Source organism: Euphorbia lathyris, chromosome 9 (assembly GCF_963576675.1).
Source record: "Euphorbia lathyris chromosome 9, ddEupLath1.1, whole genome shotgun sequence".
NCBI lineage: Eukaryota > Viridiplantae > Streptophyta > Magnoliopsida > Malpighiales > Euphorbiaceae > Euphorbia > Euphorbia lathyris.
In genome coordinates this window covers 2,394,132-2,416,158 of record NC_088918.1, presented here as the reverse complement: position 1 = coordinate 2,416,158, position 22,027 = coordinate 2,394,132, and the positions used below count along the sequence as shown (strand labels likewise).

At 32.1% G+C, this 22,027-nt stretch overlaps 1 protein-coding gene across 1 annotated transcript; it reads left to right on the top strand.

Moving 5' to 3' along the window:
* Positions 1–8,827: 8,827 nt before the first annotated feature.
* LOC136205161 (probable 3-beta-hydroxysteroid-Delta(8),Delta(7)-isomerase) lies at positions 8,828–13,570 on the top strand. The gene is made up of 4 exons (XM_065995651.1): positions 8,828–9,096; positions 12,120–12,266; positions 12,348–12,456; positions 13,120–13,570. Exons 1-4 carry the CDS (start codon positions 8,955–8,957, stop codon positions 13,382–13,384), a joined length of 663 nt encoding a protein of 220 aa, XP_065851723.1. The 5' UTR covers positions 8,828–8,954; the 3' UTR covers positions 13,385–13,570.
* The last annotated feature ends 8,457 nt before the right edge of the window (positions 13,571–22,027 follow it).

The window sequence follows — 22,027 nt, the reverse complement described above, 5'->3', positions numbered from 1 at the left end:
GATTTTTAGCCGGAAAATAAACATTTCTTTATTTTGGTTTTCTTTTTTCTTTATTGAATAAATCTTTGATTGTTCTACTATGCTAGATTTATTAGCTTATTCTTTACTAGTAGAATTTTGGACTTTCTCCCTTTATAGGTATTTATGGTATGTCTCCTTATATATGTGCTGTCATGTTCTTTTTCATTTTGGAGCATTGAAAAACAAAGTCATTTATGAAGAAAAACATTATGAAGTCGATTTTAGGTGGAGTGTGTCTCTCATTGTTGTGCTGGAATTCAAGCATTATCTACTATTGTTCTATCACGATTTATGATATTGAAGATGCAAATTCAAAATTCTCTAATGTACTTGTGGATTGTAACTTTTTAATTACTTATGCCGATATGTACTATTTTTTTTTGGTAAAAAACATAATTAAGCCCCTGAACTTTACCTGTTTTAAGGATCAAGTCACTGATCAATTATTTTTCCACAGTAAGTCCCTAATAATTGATTTTGTTATGGATTTGGCCCTTATTTAACTTTTCCATCGAGTTTAGGAGATGAGAAGATCGATTTGGCGATTCTAATGTTGAAAATCACAAAATGGGAGAGGAGAAAATCGAGTTTGGAAAAATATACTGGAAAATAATTTCTATAATTTCGTTTTAGTTTTTAATTTTTATCTCTCCTAGTCAAGGAATTTTTATTTTTATTTGTCCATGTCAACAAGTCAAATCTTCCTAACGAAAAAGCTAAATAAAGGTCTAATCCATAATAGAATCAATAATCAAGAGTTTAATATGGAAAAATAAATGATTAGGGGCTTAATCTTTAAAACAGTTAAAGTTCAGGGGTTTAATTATGTATTTTTTTCCTTTTTCTTTGAATGAAATAATTATATTTTTTTTTCAAAAAAAAATCTATTATATTCCTTAAATAATTGATACTTGGAATTAAAAGATAAAAGCATGTAGCAGATAGACACAGAAGGCACTTGGCTGTATCTGGTGCCTGTAGCAGATGCAGCGGCCATGTGGAAACCTTGTGCCATGCTTTGAGGGATTGCCCGAATAGTAGAAAGGTTTGGAAAGGGGTCCTTCCTCACCACATCCTTCTTTCCTTTATGGGGTTCTCTGATATTGACTGGTTCTCTGAAGGCGTTAATGGGAATTTGTTGGCCAGTATGGAGCACGGGGCTATTCTCTTCGCTATTATTTGTCACCAAATGTGGAAATGGAGGAATGAAGAGTTTTTTGCTGAGAAGACTGTCTTTATTCCTGACCTCCGGTTTTACTTCTCGAAAAAACTCTCTGTTATTACAAAGAGTTTTGAAGGAGAGCCCCTGGTTCACCCCTCCCCGGTTAAAGAGGTCCCGTTAGTTGGTTGGAGGAAGCCCAGTGAAGGGGTTGTCAAGTTGAATACGGATGGCTCCTGCCTTAGTAATGGCAGAATTGCTGCTGGTGGAGTTCTTCGGGATGCTGGTGGCGCCTGGCTGGCTGGGTTTACCTATAACTTAGGTACGGGCTCCTCCTTTACTGCGGAGCTCTGGGGGATCTTGTCTGGCATTAAACTCGCCATTCGCATGGGTGTTAAAAGACTTTCGGTGGAGTCTGACAATTTGGAGGCTATCAACAGGATTTCGGATAGACAGGTTGTTTGTCTTAAGAGTCAGAATCTCATTAAAGCCATCTTGAGGCTTCGTCCTGCCTTCGATTCTCTTACCTTCTCCCATATTTATAGGGAGCAAAACCGTGTGGCGGATCGCTTGGCAGCTGCTGGGCATGGGGGGATGTTAGGTGTTTCTACCCTTTCCGTTCCTCCTTCTTTTCTGTTACCTTCTCTTCTTGAGGATAGGATTGGGGTCAGTCTTCCTAGACTGATCCCGGGTTAGGTTTTTGTTTGTTTGTTTTTTTCTTCCCTTCTTACCAAAAAAAAAAAAGATAAAAACATGTTATTTTATAGAAAATTGAGTAATGTTAAGAAATATTAGGGTTAATTTCAAATAAAACCATGTGGTTTCACATTTTTTACAGATTGGTATCTGTGGTTGGCAAAATTTTCATTTTTTCAAACTTGGCTGATAACGACCTCAAAATGAAAGTTTTCAAAAATTAAATGGAATTTTAAAAAACTTTAATTCTTCAACCTTTTAGGTTTGGAGTCATTTGGGTGTTGTTTCTTTACGAGAGAAGAATTTAATGTTTAGAAAAAAAAACTCCAAAATTGATGATTTTGAAAAATAAAAATGTGGTCACATAGTAAATATGATACTAAACAATTTTAATTCTTAAAAAATTTCATGTTGAGATCGTTATCGGCCAAATTTGGCAAAATAGAAATTTTACTAATCACAGATATCGATCTGAAAGGAAAAAAAAAAAATAATAATAATAATGAAACCACAAGATTGTATTTAAAATTAGCCCTAAATACTTATAGGTGATATTGATTGATTGATGAGGCATATTATTACAGAAATCATATTTTTGACAAATTTCAGTCTAGCACCAATAATTTTTCAAAATTTTGTTAAGTAGAATAAAGGGTAAATAATTTATTGGTCCTAACTTTTTACACAACACACTATTTAGTCCTCCTATTTTTAAAAACACATTATGAAGTCCCCAACCTTTGTCACCGTTAACACTTTAGTCCCTCTATCTATTTTTAAGATTTCTAACCGTTAAAAGTTTGGGAAATGACTAAAGTATCCCTAATTTGTTAAGACAAACTAAACAAGTCCCAAACTCATATCTCCCGCAGGTTTAGGAGCCCTGAAAACCTAAAACCCCTTTTTCGCTGTGAAAGCCTAAAAACTCAAATCATGCGAAGCTAAAATCGTTCAACAAAGTCTCTTTGTTCTTACCTTCTCATATTCAACTGTAAGATTCTTTCATAATCTCTCGGTTATATCATCTCTCATTTTGACAGTCTGCTCTTAAAGCAATGAGTTGTTTCTCATCTCTCATTGCGACACTTTCTTCTGAAATAATTTTTTGAAATTGCAAAATGCTTTTGTTTGTACATGATATACTTTTGTTTTGAAATATGAGAGTATTGTACATGAAGATAGGTAGCTTGATAGGAACCTATGTTTGGTTGCAATTGACAGAAAAAAACCCGATTTTCTGATAAAAACAACAGTAAAGTCTTACAATTTCATTACTTTGATCTTGGTAAGATAGCTTCTAATTTTGTTGTTTCTTAATTTTTTGATTTTCTATTTCAAGTTTTGTGCATAAATTGACCATCAATACCAAATTTTATCAACTATAAAGTTTTGTTCCAAATAACACAAAAATAAAAGTAAATCAATGAAGCCAAATAACAAACTTCGATTAATATATGAACTTCAATTTCTATCAAACTTCAATTTCAAGATTCAAGCTACATTGCAAACTTCAAGTTTCAACTTTCAAGTTACAAACTTCACTTACATAGTGCTACTTTAATAACATAAAAATCCCGATGAAAATCAAAACAACACAACATACAACTAATAAAAAAGATATCATCTTCACAATGAAAATTCCATATTCAAAAGCTACAACTTTGTCTTTTAGGGCATTGTTCTACTTCATCAACCCTAACATGTCATTCTTAGTTTAATCCTTAATCTCATTAAATCTTCCTTTATTTCCACCATCTCTAATGTGCTTCTAGTTCCAGTTCCTCTGTTCCTTGACTCCAACATGCTCTGACCTCCAGTTTCACTTGTGGCACTCAAAGTTCGAGTGTCACACAATCCCAAAAAACTCTCACACTCATTATCCCTATAACAATGTTACCTATTTGGGTTCTTTACACTCTCAGATATCTTGACTTCACAACGTTTCCCACATGAGCAATTCCTGTTAAAGAACTTTAGATTATCCCTTCAGCATGCTGCCATTTTGATTTTTAAGCTTCAAGCCTCAATCGAATCAATCTCACATAAACCCTTATTTGATGAATTCATAAATTTGAAACTGAAACAATGATTTTCAAGTTTCGTAAAAGAATTGTGTTTGAGCCTGATATATTAGAAGATAGAGTAAATTTGGTATTACAATTGTTTTCAGTGTATTATGGATTAAAAATTTGTTTCATTAACAAATAATCCAATGTGGAGGACTAAAGCGTTAACAGTGAGAAAGGTTGGGAACTTTATAAATTCATAATATGTTTTTAAAAATAGAAAGACTAAACAGTGTATTGTGTAAAAAGTTGCAGATCAATAAATTATTTAACTTAAAATAAATTAAAAGTATTTATATTAAAGTCTATATGTCCACTATGTTTGAGGAAAATTACTTGTAATGTTTTATAATATTTTGATAGAGTAGGAATATATGCAATGGGCCCGAAAATTGAAATAAAACATGGGTGAAATACATGAATATCATAATTAAGTACAAAATTATAACTAAGTTATATCACCAAACGTAATTCTTAATATGTCATTATTCTCTATATATTATGATTTTAAACCATAATTAAAAAAATCTAGACTCAAATTCATAAATTATAAACCCTAAAATATATATTCTAGACTTTTAATTTATAAATTCTAATACTAAAAATATATTAAAAGTACTGATTTTACTAGTTTGACATAATCCAAAATTATGATTTGACATAATTGTAAATAGTTTTTAAAAGATGAATTTCTGTGTAATTTTCCCATAAAACATTGTGAATAGGTCCACCTTTGTCCCGAATCCTACTACCCATACTGGGATTATGAATCATAATGATTCATTATATATATATATAATGATTCATTGTCGGATTCTCAAATTTATTTCTTGATTTTAGTATTTAAAGAAAATAAAAGAGAAAAAATAAAAAAGTTTTTTTTATTTAAAGTAAATCTATTACTTGATTTTAGTATAAGTGTGTAATGATGTGATAGGATCTTTTGAGTAAATTTTTGGATTATCTGTCAATTAACAAATCGTCTCAGATAAGATAGAAAAGAGATTAAAAGAGAGTCAGGGATCGGGACCCCACTGTGATGCATACGTGATAGCCAGGTGACACATACGTGATAGTCAGGTGATATATAGGTGGATGTCACGTTTTATTTTGGTTAGAGATCTGAGTTGACTCATGTGGATGTATCACTCATGTCATTATTTCGGTTCCGTTTAACCACTGAAATTCGTGGAGTGGCCTAATTGAGACAACACTCAAAGTTGAGTGATTTTATTAAGACAAATTGAAGTTGAGTGACTATTTTGAGACAACCATGTAAGTTTAGTGACCAATGATGCATTTAACCCGATTGGTTGGGTAAAATTTTGGATGATCGATCAATTAGCAAATCACATAAGACAAGCAGAAAAGAGATTAAAAGAGGAGTCAAAGACCGGGATCTCACTCTGATGCTTAAGTTAGCAAAATATTTAGAGGAGATGAAAAAGAATGAATATTTGGATTTAGTAACAGTGTGTGCGGACATTTATTTGCATAATAGACTTTTCTATTTATAAAATGTGGGGGCAAGGTTTAGCAGTTTGTGTGCTCTAATGAAGCTCGAGGACACATGTAAAGATACTAGTGGAGAATGTTTACTGGCAAGGTCGGTAAGCTTTATTAGGCTAAACTATTATCCCGTGATCCAAAACATGGAAATATGAACTGGTACATGCGGAGTTCGAAACTCTTCCCTCATTTGTCCATATGGTGATGACTGTTACACTATATGAACTATGCGTTCAAGGCTTGTGATCCAAGTAAAAAAGAGCAACTTTTCTATACCTATTTTTTCGAATCACAACGGACAACTTTTCTACACCTACAAATAGAGTCCAACTTCATTTGCAATTTGGAGGACTTACAATAAATTACTCAATTTCAAGATTAGCAAAAAGTCTTTCCACAATTATTGAAAGACATTTAAGAATGAGGGTTCTTCATCAAAGATTTAAATATTCAAATACTATGTAAAATTTTCTTATTTAATCTAAAAAAGTAAGATTGTAAATATATTAGTTTGTGTGTGGAGGAGTTTAATAACTTGAACTATAAAAGTGATCAGAGATGTGATTCTTATCGGAGAAAGAATTGTAATGGTTCGTCAAGCACCCGCAAGCTTGACAAGTTTCTCACTTGCTCTTGGTAAAAAGTGTAAGTTTGTCAAGCACATACAAGACTTGATAAATTTGGTACTAAAACTTGCAAAAAGTATTGTTAAGCACCCATAAGTTTAACATAGATTTCTTAAGCACCCGTAAGTTAGGTGAGACTTGTTTCGTACAGATTGAAGGATTGAATTAAAATCTCAAGTTTAGTCTTAAGAAGTGGAGTAGGCCTTAATTTGCTGAATCACTATAAAATTCTATGCATCAAATCTCTATTATTTCTACTCTCTTTATTATTATGTTTATTCGATTTATATTTATACTTATAGCATTATCACTTAAAAATATTTAGCATATACATCGAAGTCTACATAAAGAAATATTTTCAAAGTTTTACTAATATTAGATTCCGCATCTTTAGTAAAACTATCTTTAAATGGCAAAATAGATTTTGAGTAAAAAGATTATTTTTCAATAATATTTTTATTTACTCAAAATAATTTTTATTCTGGTAAATATCATATTCATCCCCTTTAGGGTATTTTCTAGCTTACTTGGGACCAACGGAAATTGTTTGGGGAATCCATCTTCAGTCCTAACCAAAATCATTTATCTTTCAAATCTTTGATGCTATCCGGTTTTCCGGTCAGAAGAGCCCTTTAGACTCCAATTGCAGAAATCTTCCTATTTCCTTCTAAAAGCATCTCTAATGGGGAGTGCTTAGAAGAGTACTTGGTGAGGTGAATAGTTTTTGGAAGAGTGTCTTGCATTGCAGAGACAATAGTAACTTTTTTTATATCAACATTACCACTTTTTGACACTCTTGCCATCCCATTTTTTTAATAAAAAATACAATCAAGCATTAAAATATTCTATTATTCAATATGATAATATTTATAATTAAAATAAATTATACATAAAATAATGAGTTATAGAATTATATTGGTAACTTTTGGAGTTGCTTAGCATTTGAAACATTTCTTCAGAAAAAATTGACAAAAGTGATGAGAAGAAATAAAATATTATATTTTGGGATAATGTGTTAAGTTTTAACAACTTTTTAGATTGCTTGCAATGGAGATGCTTTAATAGGCACCCAAAATAGATGAGCGACGACACCATTCAATGCTAATAACTCCAACCAGACGTTCATACAATTAATACATAAATGGAACTCTTATAACACGGCTACAATGCGATCCGGAAGAGGAAATTTCATGCCATACGCCACAAATCGAACATAAACTCCTACAAGATATTCATCCCCTTTTTGAATATCGTCCTTAACGTGTTGCCTAGGGTCGGGAGATGCATCTCCAAGGCATAAGGAAGGGAAAATTGATTAACATCACTACCAATTGAGAGGCTGTTAAGCTTGAGCCTTGATCCCAAGCTTCGGGGTTCGTTTTTCTCTCAACCTTCATTTATTTCCCTTATTGGTTTCTCCTTTGCTCTATTTTCATGGAGACATGTTTTCAGTGTCGCTAGAAGAGGTCCGAGCAATTTCTTCCGAGGTTGAGAGCTTGCGAGAATTCTTTTGCTTCAACACTTTTATGCAATAAAAAAAGAAAGCTAGGAAAAAGAGAATACTTAAACTTTATTGAGGAGAAAGTAGAAGCTTTGAGCACAGTAAGAAATGCAAAAATCTGGAAAGGAAAATTCATCGCTAAGAGTCCGTTTACATAGGCATTTTTCGAAGAAGCATGTGAAAGGTCATTATCTATAAAAAGACTATCGGCATAAGCGTTCATTGGACATGGTAAATTGTTTATGCGTAAGGTCACCTAGGTTAAAGCCCTCAAATATGTGTCAAACGTCTTATGAAATAGATTAGTGGCTATAATGCCTATTAGGGAAGACTGCACACCACTCACTGCAATGACATCATGCAACACAACGATCCACCCGCTCTAGAAGATAATAAACTATGTGTGAAGCAACACCCCTTTCGTCATTCCAAACTAAAAGGTCTAAAAGACCATAGATCTATAAAATGTTGAACCATTTCTCAAATGGCAGAGTCCTACGAGGTCTCCGATAACTGAAACTTTAAGAACTTCGCGAGTCAAACAGGGAGGGAGACATATGATATCGTACAAATAATATCAATATACACGTGTCCTCAGCTTAGACTAGTAAGAACGTTCCGATCAACAGGACCGTAAGATTAGAATAAACATGAATACTGCACAATAGACGATTTGCACCTTGGATCTTTGGTTAAGAGAGAATGAGCCTTTACCACTCTACCATGACCCCCCCGTGATTTATAAAATTGACAGCTAAATCGAGATGGTTTTTTTTTCTAAAACTAATAATAATAATAAGGTGTAATACACAAATAACCCCCTGAACTTGTCCAAATGTTGCAACTGTCCCCCTCAACTTTCAATTGTAACAACTTACCCCTTAAACTTGTCCAATTGTAAAACATAACCCCAAATTGGAATTTTTTTTATCCCGTATTTGAAGCAACCGTAAAAAAGTTTTCACGGATTCGTATCACGCCAAAGATATGATTATCATACTCCACGAGCGTTGCAGATTTTGTATTTCACGTGTTTCTTCAATTGCAGTCCATATCAGCAATTTGGGGTTGTGTTTTACAATTGCACAAGTTTAAGGGGTAAGTTGTTACAATTGGATAAGTTTGAGGGGTAAGTTGTTATAATTGAAAGTTGGAGCGGGCAGTTACAATATTTGGACAAGTCAAGGGGTTATTTGTGTATTAGGCCTGGTAATAATAAATCCCTCAATTTTGGAAAAGCCCCGAAAAGGACCAAGTTACAGAACGACTGAACTTGACAATGGCAATAATGTGAGATCAGATCTAATCCAATTAAAAACCTACTAGTACAAAATTCAAACTTTATAGCGACTTCAGATTCGTGGAGACATAGACAAATGGAGGGTCAGCCGCATCCGTACGTTCCGAGAGATCTCAAACTCCCGGATTACGTGCCTGTAGTTTTATCTCAATCCACAATTGTTGGCAGCTTTGGATTTGTTTCTCTTCTCGTCGTCCTCCTCGTCTGGTTCTTTTCTGGTCTCTTCTCTTTTCCTTATTCATCTTTACAGAGATTCTATTGCAATTTTCAATTATCAATGCGATTGGCAATGCTACTGTTTCTACTGATTTCTAGCTACTGAATTGCTTTTAGATTTTTACTTATTTAGGTTCAATTCTGTTGTTATACGCATTCAACTTTGCAAAGATTCTATTTCAATTTTCAGTTATCAATGCGATTGGAAATGCTACTGTTTCTATTACTTTCTAGCTACTGAATTGCTTTTAGATTTACTTATTTTGGGTTAAATTCTGTTGTTATGCCCATTTGCAGAGATTCGATTTCAATTATCAATGTGATTGGCAATGCGACTGTTTCTATTAATTTCTAGCTACTGAATTGCTTTTAGATTCCCTTATTTTTGGTTCAATTCTGTTGTTATACCCACTCATATTTGCAGAGATTCTATTTCAATTTTCAATTATCAATGCGATTGGAAATGCTACTGTATCTACTAATTTCTAGCTACCGAATTGCTTTTAGATTCACTTATTTTGGGTTCAATTCTGTTGTTATACCTATTCATCTTTGCAGAGATTCTATTCCAATTTTCAGTTATCAATGCGATTGGCAATGCTGCTGTTTCTGCTAATTTCTAGCTACTAAATTGCTTTTAGATTCACTTATTTTTGGTTCAATTCTGTTGTTATACCCATTTATGTTTACAAGAGATTCTATTTCAATTTTCAATTTTCAATGCGATTGGCAATGCTACTGTTTCTACTAATTTCTAGCTACTAAATTGCTTTTAGATTTACTTACTTTGGGTTCAATTCTGTTATTATACCCATTTGCAGAGATTCTATTTCAATTTTCAATGCGATTGCCAATGCTACTGTTTCTACTAATTTCTAGCTACTGAATTGCTCATAGATTCACTGTTTTTAGGTTCAATTCTGTTGTTATACCCATTCATCATCTTTGCGGAGATTCTATTTCAATTTTCAATGCGATTGGCAATGCTACTGTTTCTATTAATTTCTAGCTACTGAATTGCTTTTAGATTCACTTATTTTGGGTTCAATTCTGTTGTTATACCCATTCATCATCTTTGCAGAGATTCTGTTTCAATTTTCAATTTTTCAATGCGATTGGCAATGCTACTGTTTCTACTAATTTCTAGTTACTGAATTGCTTTTAGATTTACTATTTTGGGTTCAATTCCCACTCATCATCTTTGCAGAGATTCTATTTCAATTTTCAATGCGATTGGCAATGCTACTGTTTCTACTAATTTCTAGCTACTAAATTGCTTTTAGATTCACTGTTTTTGGTTCAATTCTGTTGTTATACCCATTCATCTTTGCAGAGATTCTATTTCAATTTTCAATTTTCAATTTTCAATGCTACTGTTTCTACTGATTTCTAGCTACTAAATTGCTTTTAGATTCACTTATTTTTGTTCAATTCTGTTGTTATACCCATTCATCATCTTTGCAGAGATCCTATTTCAATTATCTATGCGATTGGCAATGCTGCTGTTTCTACTAATTTCTAGCTACTAAATTGCTTTTAGATTCACTGTTTCTGTTGTTATACCCATTCTTCATCTTTGCAGAGATTCTATTTCAATTTTCAATTATCAATGCGATTGGCAATGCTACTGTTTCTACTGATTTCTAGCTACTGAATTGCTTTTAGATTCACCTCTTTTGGGTTCAATTCTGTTGTTATACCCATTCATTGCAGAGATTCTATTTCAATTTTCAATGCGATTGCAATGCTACTGTTTCTACTAATTTCTAGCTACTGAATTGCTTTTAGATTCACTATTTTTGGTTCGATTCTGTTGTTATACCCATTCATCTTTGCAGAGATTCTATTTCAATTATCTATGCGATTGACAATGCTACTGTTTCTACTAATTTCTAGCTACTGAATTGTTTTTTGATTCACTGTTTCTGTTGTTATATACCCATTCATCTTTGCAAGATTCTATTTCAATTATCAATGCGATTGGCGATGACACTGTTTCTACTAATTTCTAGCTACTGAATTGCTCATAGATTCACTGTTTTTGGTTCAATTCTGTTGTTTTACATGATTCATTTGAATTTGACCATGAGATAGCATAGTTCGCAATCTTAGATACAGTTCTTCTTTTGAATCTTAGTTCAATAATTGATGACTCATTGCTGAATGAGTTTTAAATTTGATTCACTCTTACCATTACCATTAGAATTCATAACCAATTGCCATCTCAGCTTTCCATTTGCACTTCTAGATCCAGGCACACGTTTTACTTCAATTTTCAATTCTTACTGTGCTACCAAAAGAAGAGTATGGATTAGCAAGTGATGAGTTGGATCCTATGTTGCACGGATACGGAAAACAGACACCGGAAACATTATTTCTAAAATATAACCTTTATAAAAATAGCTTTCAAATCAAAACGGACACAGACAGGAAATCGACAGGAATACGAAACGCTAATAAGGAGGAATGTCCATGCAACATAGGTTGGATCTGATGTGCATCACATTATTACCTTTGAATTTTCTCTGCTAAGCCCGTTTGCAACGAGTAATTGGTTGAAAGTTTTACACTTTTGGATGACATAGTATTGGTATGTTTTGTGATCATTACATTGTGTGCAGCTGAAACTGGCTATCTTGTGAAATAAGTGATTAGATGGTAGCTGAATTGAGCAATTTGATAAAGAATTAATTTATTCTGCTTCATAAATCCCTCATTTCTATTCTTAATATCTATTAAATTGGATTAGTGAAACGGCGTTTTGGTCGGTTCAGAATGCACGTTGATCAATAATATATCTTTGTAACCTAAGATGGAGCAATGCGTTATCTCTGAATAAAACTTTCTTGCTGATCTGCTCCTGTAGGTGTGAGAATGAATAAAAGTCCATTTTCTTACAATTTTCTTTTTTGCCTTTCATGTTGGTTGTAATTCATCTTTTCAATTGATTATTCGCCTTCCTATTCATTGATATGCTTCATTTGTCCAGACTGTAATTCATTTAGCTTGTTTTTCCGTCTACCAGGAAGATCACGTAAAATAGCAAAAGTCGACAGATTGCTGATGTGCTGGTGGGCTTTCACTGGTCTCACCCATCTAATACTCGAGGGTTATTTTGTTTTCTCTCCTGAGTTTTTCAAGGACAAGAATTCTTTTTATCTGGCTGAAGTTTGTGAGTACCTTGCTGCTTTCTTATTCTGTTTCATTAGGATTATTAGCAGTCGATATGATGTTTGCGATATGATATTCACAGGGAAAGAATACAGCAAAGGTGATTCAAGATATGTAGGAAGGGATGCTGGTGTAGTTTCCGTTGAAGGAATAACTGCAGTTTTAGAGGGTCCGGCTAGTCTTCTTGCTGTGTATGATTCATCTATTCCTTCCTCTATGAAACTTATTGTCGGTTTTAGTAATTTGTTTATAAAATTGCTTCCAGTTGCATAACAGAACTGTTCTCTTAGTCTTCTCGCTGTGTATGATTCATCTATTCCTTCCTCTATGAAACTTATTTTCGGTTTTAGTAAATTCTTCTATAAAATTGCTGCCACAGTTGCATAGCAAAACTGTTTTCATAGTCTTCTCGCTGTGTATGATTCATCTATCCTTCCTCTACGAAAATTATTTTCGGTTTCAGTAAATTCTTATAAAATTGCTGCCACAGTTGTATAACAGAACTGTTTTCTTAGTCTTCTCGCAGTGTATGATTCATCTATTCCTTCCTCTACGAAACTTATTTTCGGCTTTAGTAATTCTTCTATAAAATTGCTGCCACAGTTGCATAACAGAACTGTTGCTGTGTATGATTCATCTATTCCTTCCTCTACGAAACGTATTTTCGGTTTTAGTAAATTCTTTTATAAAATTGCTGCCACAGTTGCATAACAGAACTGTTTTCTTAGTCTTCCCGCTGTCTATGATTCATCTATTCCTTCCTTCCTCTACTAAACTTATTATCGATTTTAGTAATTCTTTAATCAACTTCCTGCCACAATTGCATAACAGAACTGTTTTCTTATATTTGGCAGTTATGCTATCGCTACTGGGAAGTCATATAGCTACATACTTCAATTTGCTATCTCTTTAGGACAGCTTTACGGAACTGCTGTGTACTTCATAACTTCTTTCTTGGAAGGAGACAACTATGCTTCAAGTCCATTTTACTATTACTCATACTATGTCGGTGCAAACGCATCGTGGGTTGTTATTCCGTCCCTGATTTCTATCCGGTGCTGGAAGAAAATTTGTGCAGCTGTTCAAGTTCAAGGCCAGAAAAAGACTAAAAGCCGGTGAGGTAGTTGCAGTAACTTACTAGTTGGGTCAATTGAGAATATGTAATTTAGTGAATGTGCATTTGTTGGTAATTTATGCAACCATGTTTCTCTTGAAATAGTAATTTGATTCAGTTGCAGGGAAGAAACTATTGTGATTTTGCTAAGTTTGAAGCAAGAAATAATTAGAGGTGTCAATTTCGTGTTTCGTGTCAAAATCTTTAATCTCATATATATGTTCCATATGGTTTTATATGTTATAAATGCTAGAAAAATGATTTTCGTGTCAACCGTGTCGTGTCAGTCGGGTTGTCTCTGTAAATCGTGTTTTCGTGTCAGAAATTGCAACCCCTAGAAATAATTGGCTGATGAAATGGTTTGTGATTTTATGCAGAATTCATTGATATAAGCAATATGTTTAGGTTTAGTCCATACTTAGGTTTGCTCGACTTGCATTCATCAGCATCTATGTTGCACGGAAACTCTTCGTCACTAGCATTTTCAACCGGTTCCGTTTCTGTTTCTTTTCCGCTTCGATTACCGTTTCCTAGCCGATTTTTTTTTATAGAAACAAGGTTTTCCTGTGTCCGTCCGGTGTCAATTTCCGTTACCATTTTTGTGCAACATAGATCAACATTTGGTTAGTTATGGTTCAGTTGTTGTTTTGTTTGCTGTTGTTGTTTTGTTTGCTATTGTTGTTAGCTGTTGTTGATAGCTAGTGGAATTTAGCTGATTTTTCGGTACAAAATAGCTAACTGTAGATGAGCCTAGCTGCTCATGAGCTGCTTGACGTTCGACATGGTAAAAGCTCGACCGTGTTCGGCTCGATTTATAAACGAGCCGAGCTTGAGTATGGTGAAACTCGGTTTGAAAGCTTGGTTATAGATTGAGTAAGCTCGATTACAATGATCATGATCGCGCTCGTGAGCAAGTTTGGTTCGATTTTTTTTAATAAGAATTTCTATAACGGAAGAAATGTAAAACTACGTAGTTTTATGTAAACTTTAGTTTTGTAGGTTTCAAAATTATGTAGTTTTGTGTTGAAAAATTTTCAAATGAACATAATTAATGAATTGATGGAGCAGGCCAAGAGAGGGGGTTGTGAAGCTGAATACTGATGGTTCCTGCTCAGTAACGGTAAGATTGCGGCTGGAGGTGTGCTTAGAGATGCAGGGGGCGCCTGGCTTTCTGGGTTCTCCCAGAATTTAGGGTTGAGTTCTTCCTTTTCTGCGGAGCTCTGGGCTATTCTTACTGGAATCAATCTTGCTAAAAGACTGGGTGTTAAGAGGCTCTCTGTGGAGTCTGATAATTTGGAAGCAATCAAAATGATTTCTGAGAATCATTCTATGGGTCTTAACAGTCGCAACCTCATCAAAGCTATTATAAGGCTTTGCTCCTCCTTTGAGTTCGTAGAGTTCAGACACATTTTTAGAGAGCAGAATCGTGTTGCTGATCGCTTGGCGGCGGCGGGCCATGAAGGGACGTTAGGCGTTACTACCCTTCCTGTTTCCTCTAGTTTCATCTCTCCTCTTCTCTTAGAAGATAGGATTGGGGTTAGCTTCCCTAAGCTAATTTCTGAGTAGTTTTTTGTTGTTCGTTTTTCTTTTCCTTTTCTACCAAAAAAAAAAAAAAAAAAATTGTTCGCGAGTAAAGTTCATAAACAGAATTAACGAACTACCCGTGAGCAAAGCTTGTGAACAAATAAATGAGCTGCTTGTGAGTAGCCCATGAACAGGATGTTGAGATTGAGCTTGATCTTGTCAATTTTCTAAAGAGCCGAACATGAGTAAGCCAAAGTTCGGTTCAATTTTAGCTTTTAATTTGGTAATTTATGCAACCATGTTCTGTTCAAATAGTAATCATGGTTAGGTTTAGTTCAAACTTGGGTTTGCTTTACTTGCATTCATCAGCATTTTAGTTCGTTACGGGTTTGTTTGGTTTAGTTGTTATTGTTGTTAGTCGTTATCAATAGTTAGTGGAATTTAGCTGATTTTCTGTCCAAAATAGGGTTAAATTACACTCATGGCCAATGAACTTTCCTCATTTTCCCCGTCTAATTACTACTGGTGGTCACAAAAGTTTGGACAATGTCATCAAAAGATCACAAAAGTTTAATTTGTCTTAATAAAATCACTTAAGTTTGTTTTTGTCCCAGTAAAATCACTTTGGACGTTTTCTAATCATTTTTTCACCGGAGTTTATATAACATCTAAACACATGTCTCAACGTCATGTGGTATAGCAAAAAAAAAAAAAAAACCACAAACTAATCCAAGTAAATAAAGATTGTCAATTAAAATTTTAACCACAAATAACCCACGTGGTATACCGATTGTCAATTAAAATGTTTAATTATATTTTTTTTATAATGACTACGTGATGTTGAGATGTCAAGTAATCAACTCCAATAAAAAATGATTGGAAAACGTCCAAAATGACTTTATTAGGAAAAAAATAAACATAAGTGATTTTATTGAAACAAATTAAACTTTTATGACATTTTCGGAGACATTATCCAAAATTCCGTGACCATCTATGCTAATTACCCCATTTTCCCAGTACAGTCACTAAATTTCATAACTAAGCCTTATCTTGAAAATATACTCGGAATAAGCATTAGTATGAGGAAAAATCATCTATTAAATATACTTAACATTTTCTATATATATAAAGTTTGCATGTAAAATGGAGAAAAACATATATTGAGGTGCTTTGATCTTTTAATTTTTGGTTTTGGTTGATTAATTTTGATCCTTTTTATTTGCATACATTAATATTTTTTTTCAAATTAACTCATGTTGACAAAAAAAAAATCAGTTTTAAATATAACTTAGTTAATGTTATTTATTTTATATGCAAAAAAATTATTTTTACATTTTAAAAGAAAATTTTGATACGTATAATGTGACAACATGAAAATGTAAAATCATTATTTTAAATTGTAAAAAATATAATATACAAATAAAATGAAAAAAAAAATAAATAATGCATTTTTAACTAAATTAGATATTTACAACTAGCAGTTTTTTTCCTTTCATTACCCAAGAAAAAGATATTTACAATTAACAAATTTAACAAACAAATAATAAATGTAGAAAAAACAAAGATGAATACGATCAAATAAAAGCTCAAATTTTTTTATAAAATTTAATAAAAAAAGGTTAATTAAAAAAATGGCAAAAAGTATTTTGAAGCTCTTAATTTTTTAATTTTTAGTCCATTAAATCCATAATCTTTTATTTAAATATGTTATTATTTAGACATGTTAAACTCTTGATCATTTATTTTTTTTGTTTTATTAGATGCTTGACTAATAGAGTTAAAAAGATGGTGTTCTTTTTTTTTTTCGTCTATCAATCATGCCACATGTCAATTTTTGATTTGTTAAACTAGTAATAAACTAAAAATAAAAATAAAGGTTTAATACATCAAAAGCCTTTCAAACTTGTCTAAAAAGATTGATTGACCCCTTAAATTTATATAGTGTCTCGTTAGCCCCTCAACTTATTTAAAATAACATATTAGCCACCTAAATTTGTTTAACATGACCTATTAGCCTCCTAAACTTGCTTATAGTGATTTTTTTGCCATCTGAACTTGTTTAAAATGACCTACATTACAATTTGTCTAAATCTATAAAAAAAAAAATCAAAATTTAAAAAGTAAAAGCTTAATTTGTGATTTTAAGTCTTTAAAACAAATTAACTTTTTTATTTTATACATTTTTATGGTGTTTTTATAGATTTAGGGACTTAATCATAACACTTTAAGCAAGTTTAAGGGGTTAATGAGACATCATGTAAGTCTAAAGAGTCAATCAATCTTTTTGGATAAGTTCAGGGGCAACAGATGTATTAAACCAAAAATAAATGTTAAAGGGCTTCATATATCCAAATAAAAGATCAGACCAAAAATTAAAAAATGAGGTGCTTCAAAAGGCCTTTTGCCAAAAAAACAAAAATTGGAAAAATTATAAAATTGGATCAAATGGGAGATCCATTTACATATTTAACCCATTTATTCAACTTACTACATATCTAGACTGTTTTTATGTGATTTTCCCATAATACCCCTAACCTTTCCTCTTCCCCCTTCTCCTTGGTGGTTACGCGAACGGTTGGTTGCTCTTCCATTAATGATTCCCAGACTTTTGATCTTCCTATCTTCCTTTAAATTGCACGAAATCTGCACCATTTCTCCAAATCGCCATGTATTTTTCTTCTTCATCTCTTGATTGTTCATCTTCCATTTCCTGCTCGTTTCTTGGTTTCTTTCTTCTTATAACCATCGAAAAAATGGTGATTCTACGTTATTTTTATCGTTTTTCCCAGTTTATCATATTGTTTTTGTCGAAAAATGTAAGTATATACTGTTTTCTCTGTGTTTTTTCCCAGAAATTCATATAGCATATGCCGTTTTCACGAAGTCTGCGGGAAGAAATTTATTGATTTAACTTCGCGAAACGATGATTACGCGAAGTTTGCGAGGTAATTTGATAAATTTCTCCCGCAGACTCCACGTAATCATCGTTTCGCGAAGTTAGAGCGTCACATTTCTCCTCGCAGACGTCGTGAAATCATCGTTTCACTAAGTAAAATCACCCTCTTCCTTGTACATTTATTTTCGCATACTTAGCGAATCCTCATTTCGTGAAGCCAAATCTTCCTTTTTTTTCTGACTAACACGATTAATTTTTTTTGAAGGTGGTTGAATACATAACATCCCGCAAGAAGGCGGTGTCCTCGGATGCAGATGGGATGACTTTCCTTCTGATACTGGGAGAAATTCCCATCAAGATTGGTCACATTCAACTTTAAAGTGATTAGTTAAGAGTTATTGTGCCAATCTTGTTCTGTACCGTGATACACATCTATCCCAAAAAGTCTGGACTTCCATTTCTCATCCCAAAAGGTCTAGACTTCCAATACAGGGAGAAATTTCCGTCCACATTCGTCACGTTCACTTTGAAATGATTTGTTAGAAGTTTATTGTGGCAATCTTACTGTAAATTTTGATAATGTTATGATTTTAGTATTGTCATTGTGGCAATCTTATTATAAATTTTGATAATGTTATGATTTTAATGTTGGAATCCCTTGTTGTTGTGCCTTTTTGTTGTTATATACCACTTTGCAAATTTTGTTAAAAACACGTCTAGATTTCGCATATGCTAATTGAAATCATCAACTAAACCAACGTTAGCTTCGCGTACTTCGCGAAATCATCGATTTCGCGAAGTCAGACGGGAGGGAGACAGTCGTGCCGTAAAATTATAAATATATTGAGGGTATTTTGGGAAAGTCACATAAAAACAGTCTAGATATGTAGTAGGTTGAGTAAATGGATTAAATATATAAATGGATCTTCCATTTGACCCAATTTTGTAATTTTTCCAAAAAAAAGTTATGGACTTCTCGGCTAGTTGCAAAACAATAACTTTTAGTTTGATACGGTGATTGATCTTAAAATTGAAAATTCCAAGAATTAAATTTGTTTAGTACCAAATTTATCATGGAATCACATTTTTTATTTTTCAAAATTATCATTTTTTTGTAGTTTTCTCTCTTCTAACCAAACAATATCTAAATGACTTAAAAACTAAAATTTTGAAGAATTAAAGTTGTTTAGAATATCAATTCTTAGAATTTTCTATTTTAAGGTTCATAAATGGTCGAATGGATAATATCAATCTTAAAATCCTTAATTTGCAACTAGACGAGAATCTCAATCCTCTTTTTTCAATTAAAAAAAACAAGGGTTAGTTATAAATAGATACCATGTGATTTCACGGATTTGTAGATAAGTACATGTGGCATTTTTCCGCAACCCTCTGGTTTGTAAAATTTTCATTTTTTATTGATCTTGCCAAATTTAACGGATAACGGCCTCAAAATGAAATTTTTCAAGAATTAAAGTTGTTTATTATGAAACCATATTTTTAACTTTTCAAAATCATTGTTTTTGAAGTTTTTCTCCCTAAACATTAGTTTTCTCCATCATCAAAACAACATCTAAATGACTCTGAACCTAAAAATTGAAGAATTAAAGTTGCTTAAAATATCATTTAACTTGAAAATTTTCATTTTGAAATCATTATTGATCAAATTCGGCAAAGTCAACAAAAATGAAAATCTTGCAACCCACGTGATTGCGTTTGTAATAAAAAAAATACCACATATATCTATCTATAAATCCGTAAAATCATAAACATCTATTTATAATTAATCCAAAAGCTAATAAACATTCATTTATAAATTAGCGAAACCACGGATTTGTTATTAACCCATAAAAAAATAAAAATTAGAGTACTCATATTTTTTTTTTGCTTCTAGAAATTTAGAAATTTTTTTTTCTAACATCTTGGATTTTTGACCGTTGACAAAGGGCCGTACGGGGCGCACTACTCTCTCTTGTGCCATTCCGGCCTAAATTGGGCAGACAAACACATGCAGGTAAATTACATTTTAACTTATTCAATTTGACACTTTTAAACAATGTAAAAGTTAAAATTAAGATAAGGTATAAAAATATTCATAACGTTCAACACTAATTAGCTATTTGACTTTTTAAAATAATATAAAATATTAGTTTAGTCAAATTTATATTTTGCTCCAATCATACTAGCTATTTGACTCTCTGTTTGATTATTTTATCATTGAAAATGATTAAATTAAAAAAAAAAAAAGTAGAAAAAGATACAAAGAGGAAAGAGAAAGAATGAATGAAAAATAGAAATACAGTAAGCCTATAAATTAATAAACTCTTTAAAATAATAATTTCTTCTGGTCCCGACTTGGGACCAGTTCAAAAAATGATCAATTTTAATAAATTAATAAGATAATAATTTTTCGGAACAACCCTTTATAAATACATTGTATTATTACCTCTATAAATTAATAATTTCTCAAATACATATGTGAAATATATATAGATATACGTACTTAGGATAATTTAGCAAAATATGAATCTATAGTATTTTGTTTTTTCTTGAAATTTAAATCTAGTTGAATTTCATCTCTAACTATTCTCAATGCATTCAAAAGTTCTGGTCTATCTTTGTCAAATTGTAACAAAAAATTGTAAAGAGTGGATGATACTATAATTGCTTCATTTCCTTCGACTGGTTTCAAAAGTACCGAATTATCCTCAGCTTCATCGTTATTTTTGATATGATTTGAAACAACACTCCATATAAATTTATATAGTAATTCATTAACTATAATACATTGAATATTTTTAACAGAACTTCCAAGTTCAATTAACTTATATAATGCGCATTTAATTTTATTTGTTCATTGATTTTAGACAAAAACTTTATGTAAATTAGTAATTTAAAATTTATTTTTAAAAAATTTAAAATCACTCTATAAATTAATAATTGTTAATTTATCGATTAATTAATAACTCTATAAATTAATAAAATTCTATGGTCCCAACATCATTAATTTATAGAGGTTTTACTGTAGCTAGCCAAAGAGACTAGCCAAATTTAGCTAGTGAAAATGACTAGCTATTTATTTTAGAGAGCCATGTCACCTTGTTGGAGTGGTCACTCTCTAAATGGCTAACTAAATTTGACAATTTAGGGAGTCATGTCACCCTATTGGAGATGCTCTTACAACCAGGAATAATTTTACCTCTAATGTCTAAAATTGTGCAATTTTACTTCTAACATTGGCAGTCAAGAGCAATTTTACTCATAGGTTGGTAAGTTGGTTCAATTTGAAAAATAATTCATCGAACTGTCTTTTTGGTTATGAATCTTGTCATCTATACTTCACATGTATGTTATTTTATCACTAATTAATAACATATCACAAACATATAAGTAGATGCGAAAAAAAAGTAAATTTTTTTTTAAAAAAATATACTATATTTTGTATAAGTTGGATAAAAAATTCAAACCGGATTTAAAAATATTAGTCTCTAATTCTATTATCAAATCACAAAAAATATGAAATCTACTTTTAGATACAACTTATATGCAATTGGTGCAGAATAAAATAAAAACATATTCGTTTTATAATGATGTCTGAAATTAATTCAACTTGCCAACGTTATGGATAAAATTACTCTTGGCTGTCAACGTTAGGGGTAAAATTGCACAATTTTAAACGTTAAGAGTAAAATTGCTCCTGGCTGTAAACGTTAGAGGTATTTTGCAGGTTATCCCATTAAATTTTAATTAACGCCTTAAAATGGCCATTTATGTGCAACTTGTTTTGCTTTGGGGTTATTTAAGTATAGCTTGGTTATGAGAGAGAAAGTAAATGTTCAAAGAGAAAAAACTCCGAAAATGATGATTTTGAAAAATAAAAAATGTGATTATATGGCCAGTGTGGTTCTAAACAAGTTTAATTCTTAGAAATTTCAATTTTTGCGGTCGTTAGCGGCCATTTCAAATGTTAATTGGATTAGAAAGTATAAAGTTGAGTGACTTTTTGGTTACGTTTTGAAGTAATCATATAATGAAAATTAGTAGGGATAAAATACAAAAATACCCCTAACGTTTATACCTATGAGCAATTTTACCCATACCGTCTAAAATGATGTAATTTTACCCTTAATGTTGGCAGCCAAAAATAATTTTACCCATAACATTGACAAGTTGGGTCAATTGGAGAAATTATTCATCAAATTGTCTTCTCGGTCACGAATCTTATAAA